General features: G+C 33.0%; 1 protein-coding gene across 3 annotated transcripts in view; it reads right to left on the bottom strand.

Moving 5' to 3' along the window:
* LOC139524496 (fibrocystin-L-like) overlaps positions 1-20,306 on the bottom strand; it is a 102,621-nt gene that overhangs the window by 6,648 nt on the left and 75,667 nt on the right. For all 3 annotated transcript variants that reach the window (XM_071319293.1, XM_071319294.1, XM_071319295.1), the window contains 17 exons: positions 19,912-20,071; positions 19,312-19,477; positions 18,374-18,453; positions 17,580-17,709; positions 16,740-17,123; positions 14,873-15,806; positions 13,620-14,190; positions 13,006-13,171; positions 9,796-10,035; positions 8,934-9,209; positions 8,117-8,371; positions 7,240-7,395; positions 6,036-6,269; positions 4,858-5,565; positions 4,227-4,389; positions 2,753-2,982; positions 340-600 (listed from right to left, as the gene is read on the bottom strand). In XM_071319293.1, the coding sequence (XP_071175394.1) occupies positions 340-600; positions 2,753-2,982; positions 4,227-4,389; positions 4,858-5,565; positions 6,036-6,269; positions 7,240-7,395; positions 8,117-8,371; positions 8,934-9,209; positions 9,796-10,035; positions 13,006-13,171; positions 13,620-14,190; positions 14,873-15,806; positions 16,740-17,123; positions 17,580-17,709; positions 18,374-18,453; positions 19,312-19,477; positions 19,912-20,071 (5,114 nt within the window). The remainder of the gene's footprint in view (positions 1-339; positions 601-2,752; positions 2,983-4,226; positions 4,390-4,857; positions 5,566-6,035; positions 6,270-7,239; positions 7,396-8,116; positions 8,372-8,933; positions 9,210-9,795; positions 10,036-13,005; positions 13,172-13,619; positions 14,191-14,872; positions 15,807-16,739; positions 17,124-17,579; positions 17,710-18,373; positions 18,454-19,311; positions 19,478-19,911; positions 20,072-20,306) is intronic.

Here is a 20,306-nt window from a genome sequence, read left to right as displayed (position 1 = left end):
ACAGTGTGAATATATACTATAGTTGATTTTTTTCAATTCAGTAAAAAAAGGTTCCTATCTGTAAAAAAACACACTGAAGCATGTCCCTGGACAGAACATGGACACAAGAGGTTGCAGTGCAAACTCATTTGTAACTCATATGTTTACAGTGTCTGCAATAAAAACAGGGATATACCAATAGTTATTTGTTAGAATTGTGGATACAAATTTTTGAATTATTCTATATGGTTAACATATTGACTTTTTGGTTAACTCTCTTAACTCTTTTTTATATTATCATTACATTACTGAAGTGTATACAGGAATAGCTTTCTCATTTTCCTTACAACTTCTATTTACCTGTAATAACTAATGCCTGGAATGTGGATAAACGTTTTCTACATGTGTAACCACTGCACCATCCATGATCTTGGGGTCCATTAATAAGGTCCACATATCCATCCCCATTCTGATCATAGGACATGATGCCCACTGGTGAAATCCTCCTTGTTTCTGTATCTTCATCCATGCTTTCTATGACTAACATTTCATAATTCATTCCAATGCATTCGTAAGCTTGCCATTCAGTATGGTATGTGCAGGACTGGTTTCTTATAACACCTAGTTAAAACAAATCAGTTTTGGTTGTCATGCTATTTTAAAACAAATATAAAAATTGATTTCATAAATCTCAACCAATCTGAAAAAATGCATATACTGATTTACTGTATCAATATTTTCTTAAAATTTAAATTCATATTCAGAACTATATAATTTAAAAAAAATATCTGGTGACTTCCCAGTTGTTTCATAGATGACTGATAACCAGAGATGCAGGTGACTGAAATTTTGTTTCAGGTGGCTAATACATTTGATTCAAGAGATTTAACCTTTGATTCAGGAGACTTAACCTTTGATTCTGGTAAATTAACCTTTGATTCAGGTGACTTAAACTTTGATTTACTAGACTTATATACCTATATAGAGTTATTTTCTTTCAGAACGTCAGGTTATTCTTTTTCAGAATCAACCCGGACGATACCATGTTTCAATGGTATATGCTCCAAGGCATAACATAATGACCTGTGTAAGGTCATTATTTTCCTTGATAAACATGCAATCTATGGTTTACTTTAAAATTTTATTCGTCTAATAGTTTTTTGTTGCCGATTTGGAAATTTATTTTCTACAGTTCAACCGAAGATAGATGTAAAAGAAACCGTCATTGTAGACCCGCAATTTAATTTTAGAAACAAAATACGTGAAATTTTGTTGATTTATCGCTATAATAAAGAAACATTTTCATATAGGTCAGATGAATTTTAATGTAGACTTTCATAAAATAAATCCAGATTTAACATATTCGTGTGTAAGATTTTGAAAATCTTATTGAGTCAAACTGAATAAGTTGATTGCTTAACGTCCAGTGACCAATAGTTCATGCATGTTCAGAACGATAAACACTGAATAGGAAATCATACTGTCACCTACATGTATTTTTATTCGTCTTCTTGTCAGTTCGTAACTTTTCAAAATGTATGTATACCTTTTACTCTATCGAATGATCATCTAATAAAATAATCTTATATTCTATTGAATAACATTAACGTAACTCACGAAAGGGTCGGGTGTGGAGGGTATATAATTTTATCCTGATTATCTTTTAACAAATTGATTGCTATTCGAAAGACAATCTTTCTGAATTTTTCATTCGATTCAAGTAAAATGGTTAAATAAATAACAACTTTTGCGCGATAGAAATAACATTACAAAACGAAAAAAAAAACATACCCCTCCCCCTTTTCCATAAGCTAAGTGATACAATAAATAACTTACAATGTGTCTTGTATTTGTCATAAACCGTTATCGGATGGTAACAATACATTTGTGTCTTACTTCATGCAGTTACAGTAATATTTTTATTGTGTATAGATAACAATTTTTAAAAGGTTTATATTTCAATTATTCAGTGAGTTTTATTTCACATTTTAGATGAGCCGCAGGGCGTATTAAAACCTGAACGCATTAGAGAGGAATATCCCACATTAGTGTTGTCGGTAAAAAAGGATACTAAATTTTACAAATCTTTATAAAATTAATATTTTTACGGTATATAAGTCAGATAATGCATATTTTAAGGTTTTTCTTGTCGTAGAACACACCTCGAGGTGTCAGGATTGTTCAAAGAAAGACCTCCCTCCGGTCGGTCTTTCATTTAATCAATCCTGACACCCCTCGGTGTGTTCTACGACAAGAAAAACCTTAAAATATGCATTATCTATAACTTAACCTTTGATTCAGGAAAATTAACCTGTAATTTAGCTGGCTTTTTGATTCATGTCAGCCAAGCTACTGTAAACTTGCTCTCTATGCAAGTCACTGAATCCAGGATAGCAATCTCCTTCATTGTTCTAAGAAAGAATTGTATCAATAAAAACAGGGTAACCACTTTAACCTAACTCCTTATTATCAGTATATGAAGAGGACCCAATTATTTCAACTTATCTTTAGAAGTATTAATTCATTTTAAGGAACAAAATTTTATCCTTTGGTCTACATCTGACTATTGTAAATTGTGCTTTGTGTTTACCTAAATAAGACCTTCAATGATGTTTTGTCAGAATTAAACCAATTTCTGACCTTATCAAAGACATCTGTTGGTTACTTTGCAAAGATATCTGGCTAGTGGTTGCTAAACGCCAAAAGGCAGATTATATATACAACTCCAGTAGATGGTAATATGGTTAGAACACTAATACCGGACAGAACATACCCTTATATTCTGCAGCATCAATCCTGATTCCACTGACAGTAGTCAACATAGATTTAGGAAGTCTGTAATCACCAAGACCACGTGGGTTTTGAACGTCATCGCTCCACATGAATTCAGATTGAGGAACAACAGCTCCTACAGCACCCAGTAGACTGTTGTCTTTGTCTTTGATTAAAGCCTTCTTTAAGCCATCACAGTCCATGTCTACACAGTCAGCACCATTGATTTTTCTGTAAAAAATGGTGTTTATACTATAAAATCTCTGTGACATTCTGGTAAACTATCACTAAAATGTTATAAGGTTAGCCCTCAGCTAGGATTATATTTCCTATCAGTAATGACCCCTATAAACCTTGTCATGAGCTGGACCCGCAAGGTATCTGAAATTTCCAGGTCTTGCAAGCAATCTCATAAGACTTTCTTAGAGTTGTGATATGATTTTATTTTGTTTAGGTTTTTTTTTTTTCTTGGGGCAGGGGTGTAGTGTTGCTTCTTTCAAAATATCGAAAATGTCACCGTCTCACAAATGATTTAATTACAAACAAAGTTTTCAGGGTTCCCTTTACATAATTATTTTTGGAAAAAGGTTTGCTACAAGTACCTTCTTATAAATTAAGGTGGTACCCAACACCTTCACGAAAATTGATTTGGCTCGTTTTATTTTCATAAAATTTTGGCAAAGTATTTACTTTGACCCTTTGAATAAAATATAAAAATTTCAAAAAATTTGAACCAACCGTTTTATCAGAAAAATTACACTGGTTATATAGCAGTTTGACAAACACTAATTTTGATAATTGAGAAGCTTAATATTATTTAACAACACAATGTAATTAAAACATTGAGCTGATTTTAAAGAGTTATCTCCCTGTAGTGTTAGGTACCACCTTAAGCTCATGAATCAGAGTTTTAGTGAACAACACCAATCAATACCAGTTCTTGAATTTTCTTTGTACAATGTGTGTTGTAAAATATTTAACTGACAAACAGACAGTGGCTAAACAACAGATGTATACTGGCTACACCTCAACACTATCAAACTGAAGACAAAATATTAAATCATCCCTCTATAGGAGCCATGAAAAGTTTAATACAAATTTTCCATGTACAATTTATAATCTTTGCTGCAGAACAATAGGCCAAAATTTATATTTAAAGTGTTTGGTTACTACCCTCCTAAAGACCAGACCACCTGACGAAGTTTATCACTCAAATCATTTCAATTTTTTCATTTTTCCTACTCTTAAGTTATTTTTTGTATAGAACATGTAGATAATGTTGTTTGCCAAAAAATCCCCTAAAAATCCATAACTACTTACCCAACCGTACAAGGCATGTCTAGGCAACTTCAAACAAAGACTTTGCTAATGGTGGCCTAATCTTCCCTTTGCAATAGCTATCATGCATGTTCAAATCAAACAAGGGATGGAAAGCGAAAAACTACTCATCTTCCTAAATATTTAAATAAACTTACGAAAGTCTAGGACGATGATAAAATACACGATGAGCCATGTCTACATTATCAAATGTCAATCCTTGTACCTCTACTGGATGTTGGCCATCATCGTTATTGGTGTTGGTTGCTATGGCAGCACCGTTCGTTGAACACTCATCATTGAATCCAGAAAACGTTACACCTGTAAAATATTTTCTTATATTGATACAGAAATTATTGCAAGAAACAACGTCAGAGTCATAATAATGATAAACGGTATATATTTTTGAAACTCAGATGTTTCTTTGTCACATCTCATCTTAGGGATGTTTCACTTGATGAGATTACAATTCAGAACAGCCCTCTTGTCTGAAAACCCATGGATTATCTAAATAATTCATAATCTTATATACTTGGGGTTTCACAGAAAATTATAGTTATTTAACAAAATCCATTCAGATAAAACTTGGGATTGGTCAATTTTTCTCCAGTATTAAGTTTCGAAGTGACAACTTGTTTTCAATAACTTTTTTTATATGAAATAGGCTCAACAATAATAGACAAAAGTACTGAAAATTAAATAAAAGTCATTTCAAAAAGAAGAAAGTTTTGAAAACTATGAATAAACCAACTTGCGTTGAAAATGGCTTTGTCTCTACTATATACTAACCTTCTATTCTGGTTAATCCCTTGATTGCTTGGTAGGCCATGATGTTGAAACAGGGTTTCTCTGGACATTTATTGGATCCACTTGTAAAACTGGTAAAGACAACACCAATTCTTCTATTGAGCTCTGTAGGTCTGCTTTGAACAGCTATTTGTATATTGGCGTCACTTAAGTCAAGAACATCAGTGGAACAATCATAGGCTGATGATTTTCCAACAATCAAGGAATTAGAAATGAGGGCTGTTTTATCATCATACTGGTGTGAAGTAGCAGATGGTCCAATGATCATAGGGAATATACCTACAGCACTGTCAGAAATACATACATCATCAACTACAAGACTTGGTTTATTGTTATAATATATTCCAAAGTATGCACACTTAGACATAGCAAATCCAGTAAATTTGGCACATGTTCCTGACACAGAATCAGTTGGGAGTACCATAACACCAAGAAGACATGTTCGTGCAATGTTTCCGGAGTATAAACCTGTCGTTGAGTCACATGACTGGGGAGGAATGTGGTAACATGACCTCTCACCGCCAGACACTGCATTGTTTTCTAGTACTACGTTTGATGCTTCCATCAATGACATGGCTCCATCGTGATCGTAGTTAGCAATTTCATGTCTGTTTAGATAAGTACCCTCCCACACATTCAGGACTAACAAATTTCTTCTAAGCTGTGTGTTCATAGAATTAGACTTTATTGCTGCAATGATAAAAATATACACCTTACATACCTACACAAATTATCAATGATAAAAATATACACCTTACATACCTACACAAATTATCAATGATAAAAATATACACCTTACATACCTACACAAATTATCAATGAATTTCTGTATCTTTATATTCATATTTAGTTTCAAATTCGCCGTTTCAAAATCTAATGCATCCTGGGTAATATTTTCAAAAGCGTACACCAAAGCGTTTTGATTGGTTTAAAACGTTATAAACAATGGAAATTCAACCAATGACGTAACGTTATTTTCACTTTGGGGTACGAACAATGAAATTACCCATGATGCTTTAGATTCTGAAACGGCCAATTGATGTGACCAAAACTTCATGGTTAACTACCATAGCCAAAAAATCCAACCTGCATTGTGGTTAGTGGGACTGAAACACTGTACAGTTTATATGTTGCAACAGCCCTACACTGTAGTTACTCACCATATTTTATAGTAAAATGGATAACATTATCTTCCACAGGTAGACTTTGAGTGTTGTATATTCCTACAGCAGGTGAGAAACCATGATGGAAGGCATTGGACTTCACATAGGATGGTTTATTATTACTGACAGGACCGTGGTCAACGTAGGCAATGGCATATCGTGGGTCGTAATCTTCAGTATAGCCTTCTTGTCCCATGTGGTAGAACTCAACATTAGATATTCTAGCATAGCCTAAAAAATAAAGTCAATATCAATATTACAATCTATTGGCAAATTGTTATCTCTCAAGCAAGTTTTATCTATGTAGTACCAGGATTATCATCTTTTTTTAGTCACAAGAGGCATAATATTAAATGTTTATGAAGAATGCCATCTCCATCACAGCTTATTACATATTTCATTTGCTAAATCTAAGCAGAATGGATCAGGCACAAATGCTATAAATATAGATTCTTACATCGGTACCAGTGGATTATCAAATTTATCCAATCGAGATAGTTAAATTATCATTTTTAAAGTCCAAGCCACCTTGGCGAGGACTTTAAAATTATAATTTAACTATCGAGATTGGAAAAAGATGAGTAACTATGTAAGAATCTGTTTCTCTAATGATTAAACATGATTTTTTCCTTTTTTGTTAAACGAAAATCCCCTTCAAGTGCCTTTCACATTCCACGAAGTTGTTGATTTCATTAACACCTGTTTGCACATTTTGTTTCATCCAGTTAGCTAAAAAGGTTATGACCCTTAAAATCATCCAATCATCTTTTGAGATCACCGGCAACCACACGTTGATTAAATTTTTTTATACAATGGGTTCGGAAAGGGATAAATTTCCATAGAATTAAAGAAATCTTCTCCATAATACAATATGAGACCAATTGTTCAATCATAAAGGGACATAAATCTTGAATGTTTTATCAAATAATCCCCTCTTTATGGATCATAAAACTTTGTTAATGTTTAGGATTTGGTTAAGAAGTACAGCACTGATTTGCAAATCTTAATAGTCCATTTTTAGCTTGATAAAAGGGAAAAGCTCTTCAATATATTCCACTCAACTTAAACTCAGGAAACCTTTAATTACTTTTTTTCAATGAAACTTGAATGTTTCTAAGGAAAACTATAAAGTTTCAAATATTTACATCCTGCATTCTAGAATCTAAACTTGTCACCAAATGTATAACAATAATATACTGACCTGTTCCAATAGATGAAGCACTAACAAGGATGTAACCACCAAAGGATTCTGGGTAAAGATCGCTGTAATCCTCCCCTTCAACTAGAATATTCCTACTTAACAATCCAACCTCAGCTCTCACAGATAAAGTTTTACCATTTATCATCTCCTCATGAGCTACAAAAGTTGTAATCATTAAATGAATTCTTATTTTTTAAATATGAAAAAGAAAGTCCTGCGGGGAAAATAAACTAATAAAATTTTTGATAGCTTCCATCCATGTATATGTAGCAACTATTATATTTGTATTGTAAACATTGTAAAGAAGAAATGTTTAGGTTATGAATAACTTTTGTTAAATTTCACATCTATAGATGTTTTTATTGATGAGATTTTATGATGGAATCATATTCATTCTATAATAAATATTACTGGTCTTTTATTAACCATAATATTGAAGTGGTACAATCAATTTGAAGAACCAAAATATCAAGTAATAGTTTACTTCTTAAGGTGGTACATTAAATTACACTACAGGGAGACAACTCTGTAAAAATCAGCTGGAAATTTTAATTACATTCTATTGTTCAGGAAATATGAAGCTTCTCTATGATCAAAATTGATGTTGGTAAAAGTTCTATTTGTCCAAAGTTCTATTTGTCCAACCAAATTTTTCCGATACAGTCTGTGGTTCAAGTTTTTTAAAATTTTTATATTTTGTCATATGGTCAAAGTTAATATTTTGTCAAAATTTTATGAAAATTAAATGAGCCAAATTAGTTTTAGTTAAGGTGCTTGGTATCACCTTAATGCATTGCAATTATTAGTTTCAAGTTGACATCACATTGTCAACCTCAAACATAGTGAATATAAACATACACCAAAAAAAAACCCTCACCTAAATGTTTATACTTGATGGTATCATTAAGCGTGAGAATTGTGTTTCCATAGGAAACAGACACTGCATTAATTCGGAATGTTTCTGTTTCCCAGGCACTATATCCTGTTGGTGCTATGACAATTTCATTTCCAGCTACCCAGCCAACATCCCCGGTTATGTTTATACTCTGGTCACCAATGTTGGCCATCTCTGCTAATGTTGTCCAAGAAGTTGCTATTAGCTTACCATTCAAATCAAGACCACCAAATACCCCTGTAAAACAATCAGGGTATGTCGATTTAGAGATGACATTTTTAAATAATTTGACATCCCTTTACACAAATCATCATCATCTATCAATTTAATCATAGCAATTTTTACACAACTTATTAAAATTTGTTGTGTTTCTACTTTTATTCATAAAGGAAAAAAATATACACATAGTGATCATGAATAAATCTCTCACAGCATTTATTTAAAAAAAATCAACAAGCATCTTAAGATGAATAGAAATTTTGACATGAAAATATCAGGTTTAAAGCACATGTATTCCAACAAACTATTAGCTTCACTTGATACAATTGGTAGAATTAAACATTGAAAGACAATTTTCCTGTTAAAAAAAAACAAGTCACATTTGTCTTGAGGTAAACCTTCTGGTTCTCTTATAGCTGACTATGGTATATTGGCTTTCCTCATTCTTTAAAGTTATACAGTGACCTATAGTTGTTAATTTCTGTGGCATTTGGTCTCTTGTGGAGAGTTGTCTCATTGGCAATCATACCACATCTTCTTTTTTTTTTTATACTTATCTGTTAAATCTATGATGACTAACCTATGACCTTTTTTCCAATGTCTCTGCCATCAGGTTCCAGGATATAGTTAGGAGAACTATGGCTTCCCTGTAGGATTATATGTAGATTTCCTAGGAATGGTTGATTGGTGTTGAATCCTGCAATCAGTCGACCTTTCCCCATGATAACTATACGTGGTGTCTTGATTTCAAAACTACGTTTTCCTCCCTGTCCATCGTCAGCCTCTAGTTCCAATGTTCCATATAGAATCAGTTCACATAAGGGAGGGATTGTAGTATCAGCTACCACCCATACATCTAAATAAGGATATTTAAAGTTAGTATTTGTTGTATCTTTTGTCTATATTATACTATGGTTCATAAGTGTTTCTGGTTTTGTTTGTTTATAGATTAGACTGTTGGTTTTCCTGTTTGAATGGTTTTACACTAGTCATTTTTGGGGCCCTTTATAGCTTGCTATTCAGTGTGAGCCAAGGCCCCATGTAAAATACTGTCTTTGACCTATAATTGTTTACTTTTACAAATTGTGACTTGGATTGAGAGTTGCACTCATACCACATCTTCTTATATCTATTTAAGAATGCAAAATGAAAATTACTTTAAAAAAAAAACAGTATCACTTCTACCACATTGTATCAATCCAATCACTAAACATTCTACCACATTGTATCAATCCCAACAATATTCTCAAGCTTTGACAGTATCACTAAACATTCTACCACATTGTATCAATCCCAACAATATTCTCAAGCTTTGATGAATTTTTGCATTTCTCTTTATATATTCATTAGTGTATTAAACACTCAGGTATACTACATATTTAGACAAAGATAAATCATTCAAATAGTAATATATCATTAAGGAGATTTCCCTGTAGCCTTACCTTCAGGAATTGTGAGACAAGCTCCGTCTTCAGGAAGTGTTTGATTCGGCCATGATGTATTAGCTGACCAAAATACAGCATCAACTGGTCTGACATCGACAGGAGCTATATCATATGGATCTAATGGTACCTGGCAATCTGCATAGGCACACTTAAACAACTGGAAGTTCAGATTAATTTGTTGGTACAGATCATTTGTAGCTCTCTTTCTTCTTGCACCACCTCGTTTAGTCAAGGAAACTACGAAAAATCATTTGCTAAATTTGAGAAAATCTATTTACTAACAGATATTCTTTGTACACTAGCAATGCTGTTATTTAGATTCTAAGCTCATTTCAATTATTTGTGTAAAATATCTATAAATTACGAAAGTTTTAAAATGGACACTTAATTTTTGTTATATATGTACATGCAAATACATGAAGTTAAAATAGAAAAGAATGCAATTAAGACAAAAGTGAATTCTCTTACATTTTTGAGTAAACATTATGAAAGATACTTCAATGTGTAACCAGCATTCATTTTACAAACTAGAGGCTCTCAAGAGCCTGTGTTGCTCACCTTGGTCTATGTGCATATTAAACAACGGATACAGATAAATTCATGACAAAATTGTGTTTTGGTGATCATGATGTGTTTGTAGATCTTACTTTACTGGACATGTAGATCTTACTTTACTGGACATTCTTCTTGCTACAGTTATCTCTATCTATAATGAACTTGGTCCAGTAATTACAGTGGAAAATATATTCTACAAATTTACAAAAATTTACCAAAAATTTATAAAAATTGTTAAAAAATGCCTATAAAGGGCAATAACTACTTAAGGGGTAACTTGACAATTTTGGTCATGTTGACTTATTTGTAGATCTTAATTTGCTGAACATTATTGCTGTTTACAGTTTATCTCTATTATCTATTATAATATTCAAGATAATAACCAACAAGAATGTGTCCATAGTACATGAATGCCCCACTCGCACTATCATTTTCTATATTCAGTGGACCGTGAAATTGGGGTCAAAACTTTAATTTGGGATTAAAATTAGAAAGATCATATCATAGGGAACATGTGTACTAAGTTTCAAGTCGATGTAACTTTAACTTCATCAAAAACTACCTTGACCAAAAACTTTAACCTGAACTTCGCACTATCATTTGCTATGTTCAGTGGACCATGAAATTGGGGTCAAAACTATAATTTGGCATTAAAATAAGAAAGATCATATCATGGGGAACAAGTGTACGAAGTTTCAAGTTGATTGGACTTCTTCAAAAACTACCTTGACCAAAAACTTTAACCTGAAGCGGACGGACGAACGGAGGCACAGACGGACGGACAGACGAACGGAGGCAAAGACCAGAAAACATAATGCCCCTCTACTATCGTAGGTGGGGCATAAAAACTGCAAATTTTCCTTAAAATTACTAATTCTGGGGCAGCAACCCAACAACAGGGTGTCTGTTTTGTCTGAAAATTTCAGGGCAGATAGATCTTGACCTGATAAACAATTTATCCCTGTCAGATTTGCTCTAAATACTTTGGTTTCAGAGATATGAGCCAAAATCTACATTTTACCCCTATGTTCTATTTTTAGCCATGGTGGCCATTTTGGTTGGTTGGCAGGGTCACACCACACATTTTTTAAACTAGATACCACAATGATGATTTTGGCCAAGTTTGGATTAATTTGGCCCAGTAGTTTCAGAGAAAAAGATTTTTGTAAAAGATAACTAAGATTTAAGAAAAATGGTTATAAATTGACTATAAAGGGCAATAACTCCTAAAGGGGTCAACTGACCAATTCGGTCATGATGACCTTTTTGTAAATCTTACTTTGCTGAACACTATTGCTGTTTACAGTTTATCTCAATCTATAATAATATTCAAGATAATAACCAAAAAAAGTAAAATTTCCATAAAATTGTCAATTTAGGGGCAGCAACCCAACAACGGGTTGTCCGATTCATCTGAAAATTCAAGGGCAGAAAGATCTTGACCTGATAAACAATTTTACACCATGTCAAATTTGCTATAAATGCTTTGGTTTTTGAGTTATAAGCCAAAAACTGCATTTTACACCTATGTTCTATGTTTAGCCATGGCTGCCATCTTGGTTGGTTGGCAGGGTCACACCACACATTTTTTAAACTAGATACCACAATGATGATTGTGGCCAAGTTTGGTTTAATTTGGCCTAGTAGTTTCAGCGGAGAAGATTTTTGTAAAAGTTACTGAGATTTACGAAAAAATGGTTAAAATTTTACTATAAAGGGCAATAACTCCTAAAGGGGTCAACTGACCATTTTGTTCGTGTTGACGTATTTGTAAATCTTACTTTGCTGAAAATTATTGCTGTTTACAGTTTATCTCTATCTATAATAATATTCAAGATAATAACCAAAAACAGTAAAATTTCCTAAAAATTGTTAATCTAGGGGCAGCAACCCAACAACGGGTTGTCCGATTCATCTGAAAATTCGAGGGCAGATAGATCTTGACCTGATAAACAATTTTACACCGTGTCAGATTTGCTCTAAATGCTTTGGTTTTTGAGTTATAAGCCAAAAACTGCATTTTACCCCTATGTTCTATTTTTAGCCATGGTGGCCATCTTGGTTGGTTGGACGGGTCACCGGACACATTATTTAAACTAAATACACCAATGATGATTGTGGCAAAGTTTGGTTTGATTTGGCCCAGTAGTTTCAGAGGAGAAGATTTTTGTAAAAGTTAACGACGCCGGACGCCAAGTGATGAGAAAAGCTCACTTGGCCATTTAGGCCAGGTGAGCTAAAAATGTATTTGAAATTAGCTAGAAATAATAAATAAATTGTGCAAAGGGGTCTAATAAGTACTTAATAATTTCAAAATTTTCATGAAATTTATTCGTTATACTACCGACACCTGTACTGATAGGCATTGTAGATAAATAATGCATAGCTTCTGCTGAGACTGATTAATTTCAAATAGCAATGAAAAATTGAAAAATCAAAGTGGGCTCAATTATATAATTAATTGAGAAATTCAGGAGATAACATGTTGTTGGAGTATGGTCTTTGTTGACATGTCATACATGACTGATTTTTGCCAATTCTCAAATTAGATATAACAGAAAAAATTGTGTATATAATTTAATGTTTGATTAAAAAAAAAAAAAATTCTATTTTTCCATATAACTACTTAATCATCAAACAATAAATACAAACCTAAATAAGTGACAGTCATATCATTTGGAGAATAAATCCAATCTCCATGGAAATGAGTGCTGCCATCTAGTGATAAAGCATCTGTTTCATTGACACAGATTCCATCAGTTTCCACACAATCAGGTTTCTGTGCTACATTCATTGTAAAGATGACCCAGTCCCCATCCTAAGGAAAGGAACATATAATTGATATCCATAAATCTATAAACAGGTGGTGAAGGGTTATTTTTGTTTATCATGGAAAATTAATGATAAAGAGAAGACAGTCATGACAGTTTAATAAATGAGTAATCTGCTCATGTAATATTCTTTACTACAAAACTTGACTATTCTTAAAGGTCATACTTTTGAAGGCAGGATAGCTAGTGACCTGTTGTGGTTTTAATCTTCATCATTTAATTATGGTAGACACTGGCGGAGTCAGTTCAATGACTTTATATCAGTTCTATAAATTTTCTGAAAAAAGATTCCCTTTTATCATACAAAAGCATAAACCAGGAGCATATATGACAACATGATCAAATGTCTCAACAGAATAATTTCCTTTTTGCAATTAGTTCTTTTTAGCTTATTTCCTAACTTTTTATTAAACATGTAAAAAGCATTAGTCATACCGTCATTGAATCTAGAACACCAGTAAAACTAATGTTTGTTGTTTGATCTGCATCTTTCCATGTAAGTGTGTACGTTGTCTGGCTGACCAGATAAACCATCCACCCTTTTTTATGTGTCATCCTTTTCCTTGCCCATGGGCCGACAGATTTACCATTGCTACTTTCTATCTCAAAATCTTTAAAGTCTAATGATTCAGGTTTTATATTATTGAATGAAAATCTGTGGAATTTGACATCTGGAGGACATATACTGGCTTGACTTTTTCCAGGGTGTGAAAATCCGGGGAAGGCCACACAAGAGTTTGGTAAAAGTCCTGTTGTTGTGGCAATAGTCCAACCTGCTTTTGACCCATCATCAATCAAAGAACCATCTAAATCCTTTACACGTCCATGGAACTCCCAGTCAAATATTCCTCGATGGTTAGGGCCAACATTATTGAATACCAGATTTTGAGTTTGAGCCATACATCCACCACTATAAGTACTGCTTTTACCCGTTATGGATGCATATTTAAAGGCTGCACAGTTTGACTGGGTGCATTGATGAAACTCTACTCCATCCACTAACAACCTGTGAAAAAACATTTGTCAAGATAAAAAATATTCCAAACAAGAATGTTTCCCTAGTACACAAATGCCCCACTTACACTGTCATTTTTTCAATGTTCAGTGGACCATGAAATTGAGGTAAAAACTTTAATTTGACATTAAAATTGAAAAGATCATATCATGGGGAACATGTTTACTAAGTTTCAAGTTGGTTGGAATTCAACTTCATCAAAAACTACTTTGACCAAAATTTTTAACCTGAAGCGGGACAGACGAACAAACCAACGGACACACACCAGAAAACATAATGCCCCTTTACTATCATAGGTGGGGCATAAAAACTCATATGTAAAGTTTCTGTATTAAAATCAACTGTCACCCATTTTTTTTTTTAATTATAGTTGGTAATATATATATTCATAACAAAATTCATGAAACTTGCTCAAAGTATTGTTTTGCTTTTGAGTGGCCAATAAATGGTCGACAGATAAACAACAGTAGATCATGATAGTACATGCCCTTAATTAGAACAAGTTAAGACACCTATAATATCGTTCATAATAGACAAGTGTCTATCAAATATTTCATGCTTTCTGAACTGTTTCATTTCATATGCATCCTTGGCTTTTAAATATTAGGATTTGAGCATTTTGATTAAGATAAATCCAGAAAAGCACTAAGAACTTATGTGTTAATTTTTTTACCTATTTGTGAGTGGAAGAACTATGCCACCTGGGCTATTGGCAGATCCTAGCAATGGTGAAGACATGACAACAAATCCATCTTTAATCAATGCTCCAGTGTCTGCATAGAAATCACCTTCCATAATTTGTTTAATCTCAAATCCAGCTTTCCTATTATTGACCATTTCGAAATTTTGAAATTGTACTGCCCCTCCATTAACAAGCTCCGCCCCTTTGTCACAATTCCATGTGTACATATTCTTAAATACAGCAGTTGTTGGAGTTCCACTGGATAATCCATTATCTCGTGGAAAATAATCTTCAAATAGCCATAAACCAAACCAGCCACAGGAATGACATGAATTATCTTCAAATTTACCCATTATATCATGTTTTGGATTGATAGAGTCAGTACGAGATGGACCTGTTGGAGTGCTTTTAAGTCGATACCAAAAACAGAAATGAGTACCCCCAGCAGCTGCATTGTTCGTTACTGTATTATTAGGATGAGTTATCCAGAAGGCTGCAGGTGTTATGTCATCATTCTGTAAACTCGAACTTTCCCGTACAAATATCAGAAGGTTGCCATCAAAAATGTTTCCTGTTTCAATACCATCTTCCAAAAAGAAAGCTCCACCCATTACATTAAATCCCACATTATTTTGAACCAATACATTGTGAGTACCATGGATATTGACAGCTCTGTTAAAGGTTTGATGGAAGGCACATGCTTTTACATAAGATCCTGTCATATCTCCATTCAAATGGAAATGCATTGGATATCTTCCAAGACGGAAAGCTTGTCCTGCATGAGTAAACTCCACATATTCAACATACGCCTGGGCTAGATGTTTATCATATTCAGGTGGATGGACTATAATTTGAACACCAAATTGATCATTTCCGAGTTCTTCACCAAATCTTCCTAGAAAGCAGCTTTGTACAGCAAATTCACCTGTAATTACCCAACAAATAACACAATCAAACATTGAAGATACCACTAGTACTGTTTAGACTACATAGAATTATATGATCTAGTGATCATCAATCCCCTTAATTCATAGAAAAAGTCTTAAACCGTTAATGCCATAACCAAACTTTAAATTGAAATTAAAACCTTTATTCAATGTTTTATCAGATATTGTCAAATGGTACCATTTATCACATGGAAACCAAAAGAATGAAATTTTAAGTTGAATAAAGATAATTAGAGCTTTCCTTCCACATAGATGAGCAAATAAGCCCATCCCCTCTTAAACGCATTTTTGCTGCAACTATGAAGTTTTTAAGACAGGGGAATTTTCTTATTTTGGGTTTCAATCATTCATTGTAATATTAATCATTGCCTCTGAGTTAGTTATTAACATGGTTACCGATTGGTCCATCATACAGAATTTATAATACTGATTCAGGAACAAAGTCTTAGGTAAGTATACTGTAAATATACAAATTAAAGGTCAAAGTCAAGGTCAGAATGATACTTCTGCATACAATGTTTGTTAATCTAAGTGCTACAGTAAAAAAGTTATGAACCAAAACTCAAATAAGATGTAATGTTTCACTATCATAGATGTCAAGGCCAAAATTATCTGTTTTTAATATTCTGTGCATTCATTACTTTTCTATGGTTCCAATTTTTGTGGATTGAAGAAACTTTGTATTATCGTGGATATTTGATTTTTTTGGTTTTACTAAGCTCTGCATACAAGCCAATAGCAAATTTGTAATTTGTTGAACATTTAAATTTGTTTACCTGTAACCACGAAATCGACAAAAAATGGTATCCCATGATTGAATCCACAGTAATCCTATTACAGTCAAATCCACTTATGTACAAGTACAGCAGATGTTAACAAGTAGACCTTCATTAGAAAAATATTTTACAAACCTGTATTAAATCCTGCATCACATTTTTCAATCTCTTCTTCCCATTGGGGGTCGCTGAACCCTCTTACAAGAATATTACGTGTCAACATAGCTACTTCTGCTCTGTATTCTAGAGTGTGTCCACCAATTGTTTCAGAGGTTCCCAGATGTTCATATTTCAGCATATCAGTCAGGTGTATCTTTACCCCATTCGCCTCAACATAATCAATAGTATGTAATTCATTCTGTTCTTGTGAGTTGAAGTGACCAGTAGATGCTATAGCAATTTGATCCCCATTTCTCCATGGTCTTGTACCACTGACCACTGAGTCTTTAACAGTTATCGTGTTACTCCCAACACTTGCAGTCATGGCTAACTTTGTCCATGTAACATCTATAACCTGACCTTTAAATAGATTGAACATTCATAAAAATAAATAAATGTGAGTAGTTACACATTTACAGACATAACTTAATAAATATCGGCATAAATATGTTGATAAAATGTATATCTTTTTTTAAGGCTTAAGTGCCTAGGGCTAATATGGGATGATGCCAAGGCTGATATAAAAAAGGACATGCCATAATTTATATAAAACAGTATTGGTGATTCAAATTTGTATATTTACATTTAAAATGCATATCTAAGGCTGAAATATCGCAACAATTAAGTCATTGCATATTTCCATAGAACATATAAAAAATACCAACAAAAAAAAGAGAAAATGAACAAGAAGACTTTCCTGCATATTATGCCTTTAAAACAGGTTTATTATTTTTTACTCAGAATTCCATTTAGACATGTTTCCTATTTACTCAGGGTTAAGTTTAGACAGATTTAATTGTATCAAATTAAACAAACCATGAAGATCCAGTCTGCCTTCTCTTACACCAACTGACTTTGTTCCATAAATCGGCAGTTCTTTAGTTCTGACATGTCCAGTACCAGTGATAATGGCTTTATGTTGAAAAGGTTTATCCTCTGTACCAACCTATTATAAAAACAAAATTAATATACTGTGAATTTATTATTATTCTTTTGATACCAATTTTTGAGGATTTTGTGGGTACAGCTAATGAACCACAAAATAAATGTTCAACGAATAACAAATTGCCAATAGACTTGTATGCAGACTTGGGAAAACCACAAAATTAAATATCCACAAACATGCAAGTTTTCCTTAATCCACAAAATATGGTATCAATGAATATGAATGAATTTACAGTATTGTTATTTTTAATTCAATAAACCAACAAAAAATGGGTATACCAAAAGCAAATCAGAAATTCAACTGCACTATCTGAAGAGGACTGAAGAACTAAATATTTTTTTAATAAGAAAAATTGAAAGACTTTGATAGGCACATTAATAAAATTTATTTAACTTCCAAAAATTGTTAAAAGTGGGAAAGCCAGTTTTACTAATGACTTTTACTTCATTTGTTGTGATATGATTTCAATGTTTTATTCATTTTGTCATAAGGGCAATGAAATTTGATAAAATAACTAAAATAACTAAAATTAATGAATTAGCAGGAATCTGTTTAACTTAAATGCTTTTATCATTATAAATCTTGTAAATACATCCACTTTTGACATCTGAAAATTTACTTTCTCTATATAAATTGCTAGTCCAAAAAATAACAAATTGAATACCTGTAATAGTCCTCCATCTAGGATTAAAATGTTGTCTGCCCTTATTTCTACATCTGCCTCATCAAATATTAGCTCACCACCTGAAATCAAAATAAGTATTATTTCAAAAGTAACAGATTTTTTCTAATGAGATAACCCTATGAAATAATTTGCGAGTTAAAGGATGTTTTGGGGGTTATTTGAATGGGGAAATATATAGTAAAAATTCCCCAGTTTAAAAATGGTTGGATCAGCCACTGGTATTGATGCTGTCTACACAGTCTTGATGTCCTTTGTGTTAATAGGTTGGAGTGAAATATTCCCCATTTCTGCTTTATTTTGATATGCCATAGCTTCTGAACAAATCTATGTATCTATTTTACATACTGTGGATTCATTTATTTTCGTGGGTATCAATTTTCGTGGATTGCTGAAAACTTGTATATTCGTGGATATTTGATTTCGTGGTTTTAATAATCTCTGTATACAAAGCCTATTTAAATAAAATTGAGAATGGAAATGGGGAATGTGTCAAAGAGACAACAACCCGACCAAATAAAAAACAACAGCAGAGGGTCACCAACAGGTCTTCAATGTAGCGAGAAATTCCCGCAGCCGGAGGCGTCCTTCAGCTGGCCCCTAAACAAATATATACTAGTCCAGTGATAATGAACGCCATACTAATTTCCAAATTGTACACAAGAAACTAAAATTAAAATAATACAAGACTAACAAAGGCCAGAGGCTCCTGACTTGGGACAGGTGCAAAAATGCGGCGGGGTTAAACATGTTTGTGAGATGTTTTTCGTCGAACATTTGATTTCGTGGTTCAGTTGCACCCACGAAACCCAAGAAAATGGGTATCCAACGAATAATAATGAATCCACAGTACAAGCATATCTTGTGAATGCTTTGTGAACTAATGACTTGATTTGCCAATTGTATAAACATTAACTCACCTTGTATTAACAAAGCTTTCAGAGATGCTGTATTCTGATCCAGAACAACAGTTTGTCCTTTCTTTATAACCACCAAAGTACCATCCCCTGGTGGAGGTTGTCCACCCCAGGTCCAGGGGGAAGACCACAGATCAACATACTGAAACTTGGCATCTCCAGGACTAGCCTGTAATGAGTTATAAAAAAATGTATATTTACACACTTCAATAGTAATATACAAATGTACATGTTATTGTCTTCACAAATCTTTGTATTGTAACATTCCATTTTAGCATATAGTGCCTGGAAGTAATTGTAGAAAAAGATCTATGTAATAGCATATTTAATAAAGGTTAGTATATATACCAGTATTTCTCATGGATTATTTTCTCTGCATTTAATCGATTCATGCTGCAATTATGTGCAAATCTTTTCTATGTGTTGAACAGTTAATGTAAGTTTGGTTACTCTCTGTCAAAACATTTTAGAGGCGTTATGGACTAACAAAATTACAAACTTTAATATATACAGAAAAAAAAAAAAAAAAAATAAATACACCTTAATTTCTGCATGTGGAGGTACTTTTTCCTGTTTAAAAAAAAAAGATTTTTCCAATAGTACCTCAATAGAATATCCATTTCCACTAACTTGAACCATAACACTAGTGACCTCTGCTGGTGAATGTTCCCCAGTCGTACATGTTACTTGATTATCCACAACAGTATTAATTACTGTGCATGGTGTCCCTGCTATTTTAACATCAACATCCCCGACAACAGTTCTGTAAAATATATAAACAGGGATAGGTTCGTGCTACCATAACATCACCTTAATTTATTATCACAAAATTAAAATACTGAAAAATAGACCTTTAATATATAAATATATGCCCTAAAGATATGAATTCAAGCTACTGTCTGACATGTTCCTGGTTGATAACATTAGGGTTCATAGCCACAATCTGACAGAAATTCTTATAGAGACATATTACATTCTTCTTTCAATGTTGTGATATC

This window comes from Mytilus edulis, chromosome 5, assembly GCF_963676685.1.
Source record: "Mytilus edulis chromosome 5, xbMytEdul2.2, whole genome shotgun sequence".
In the NCBI taxonomy this organism is placed as follows: domain Eukaryota; kingdom Metazoa; phylum Mollusca; class Bivalvia; order Mytilida; family Mytilidae; genus Mytilus; species Mytilus edulis.
The sequence above is the reverse complement of the archived record's forward strand: the minus strand, read 5'-3'. Positions and strand labels throughout refer to the sequence as shown.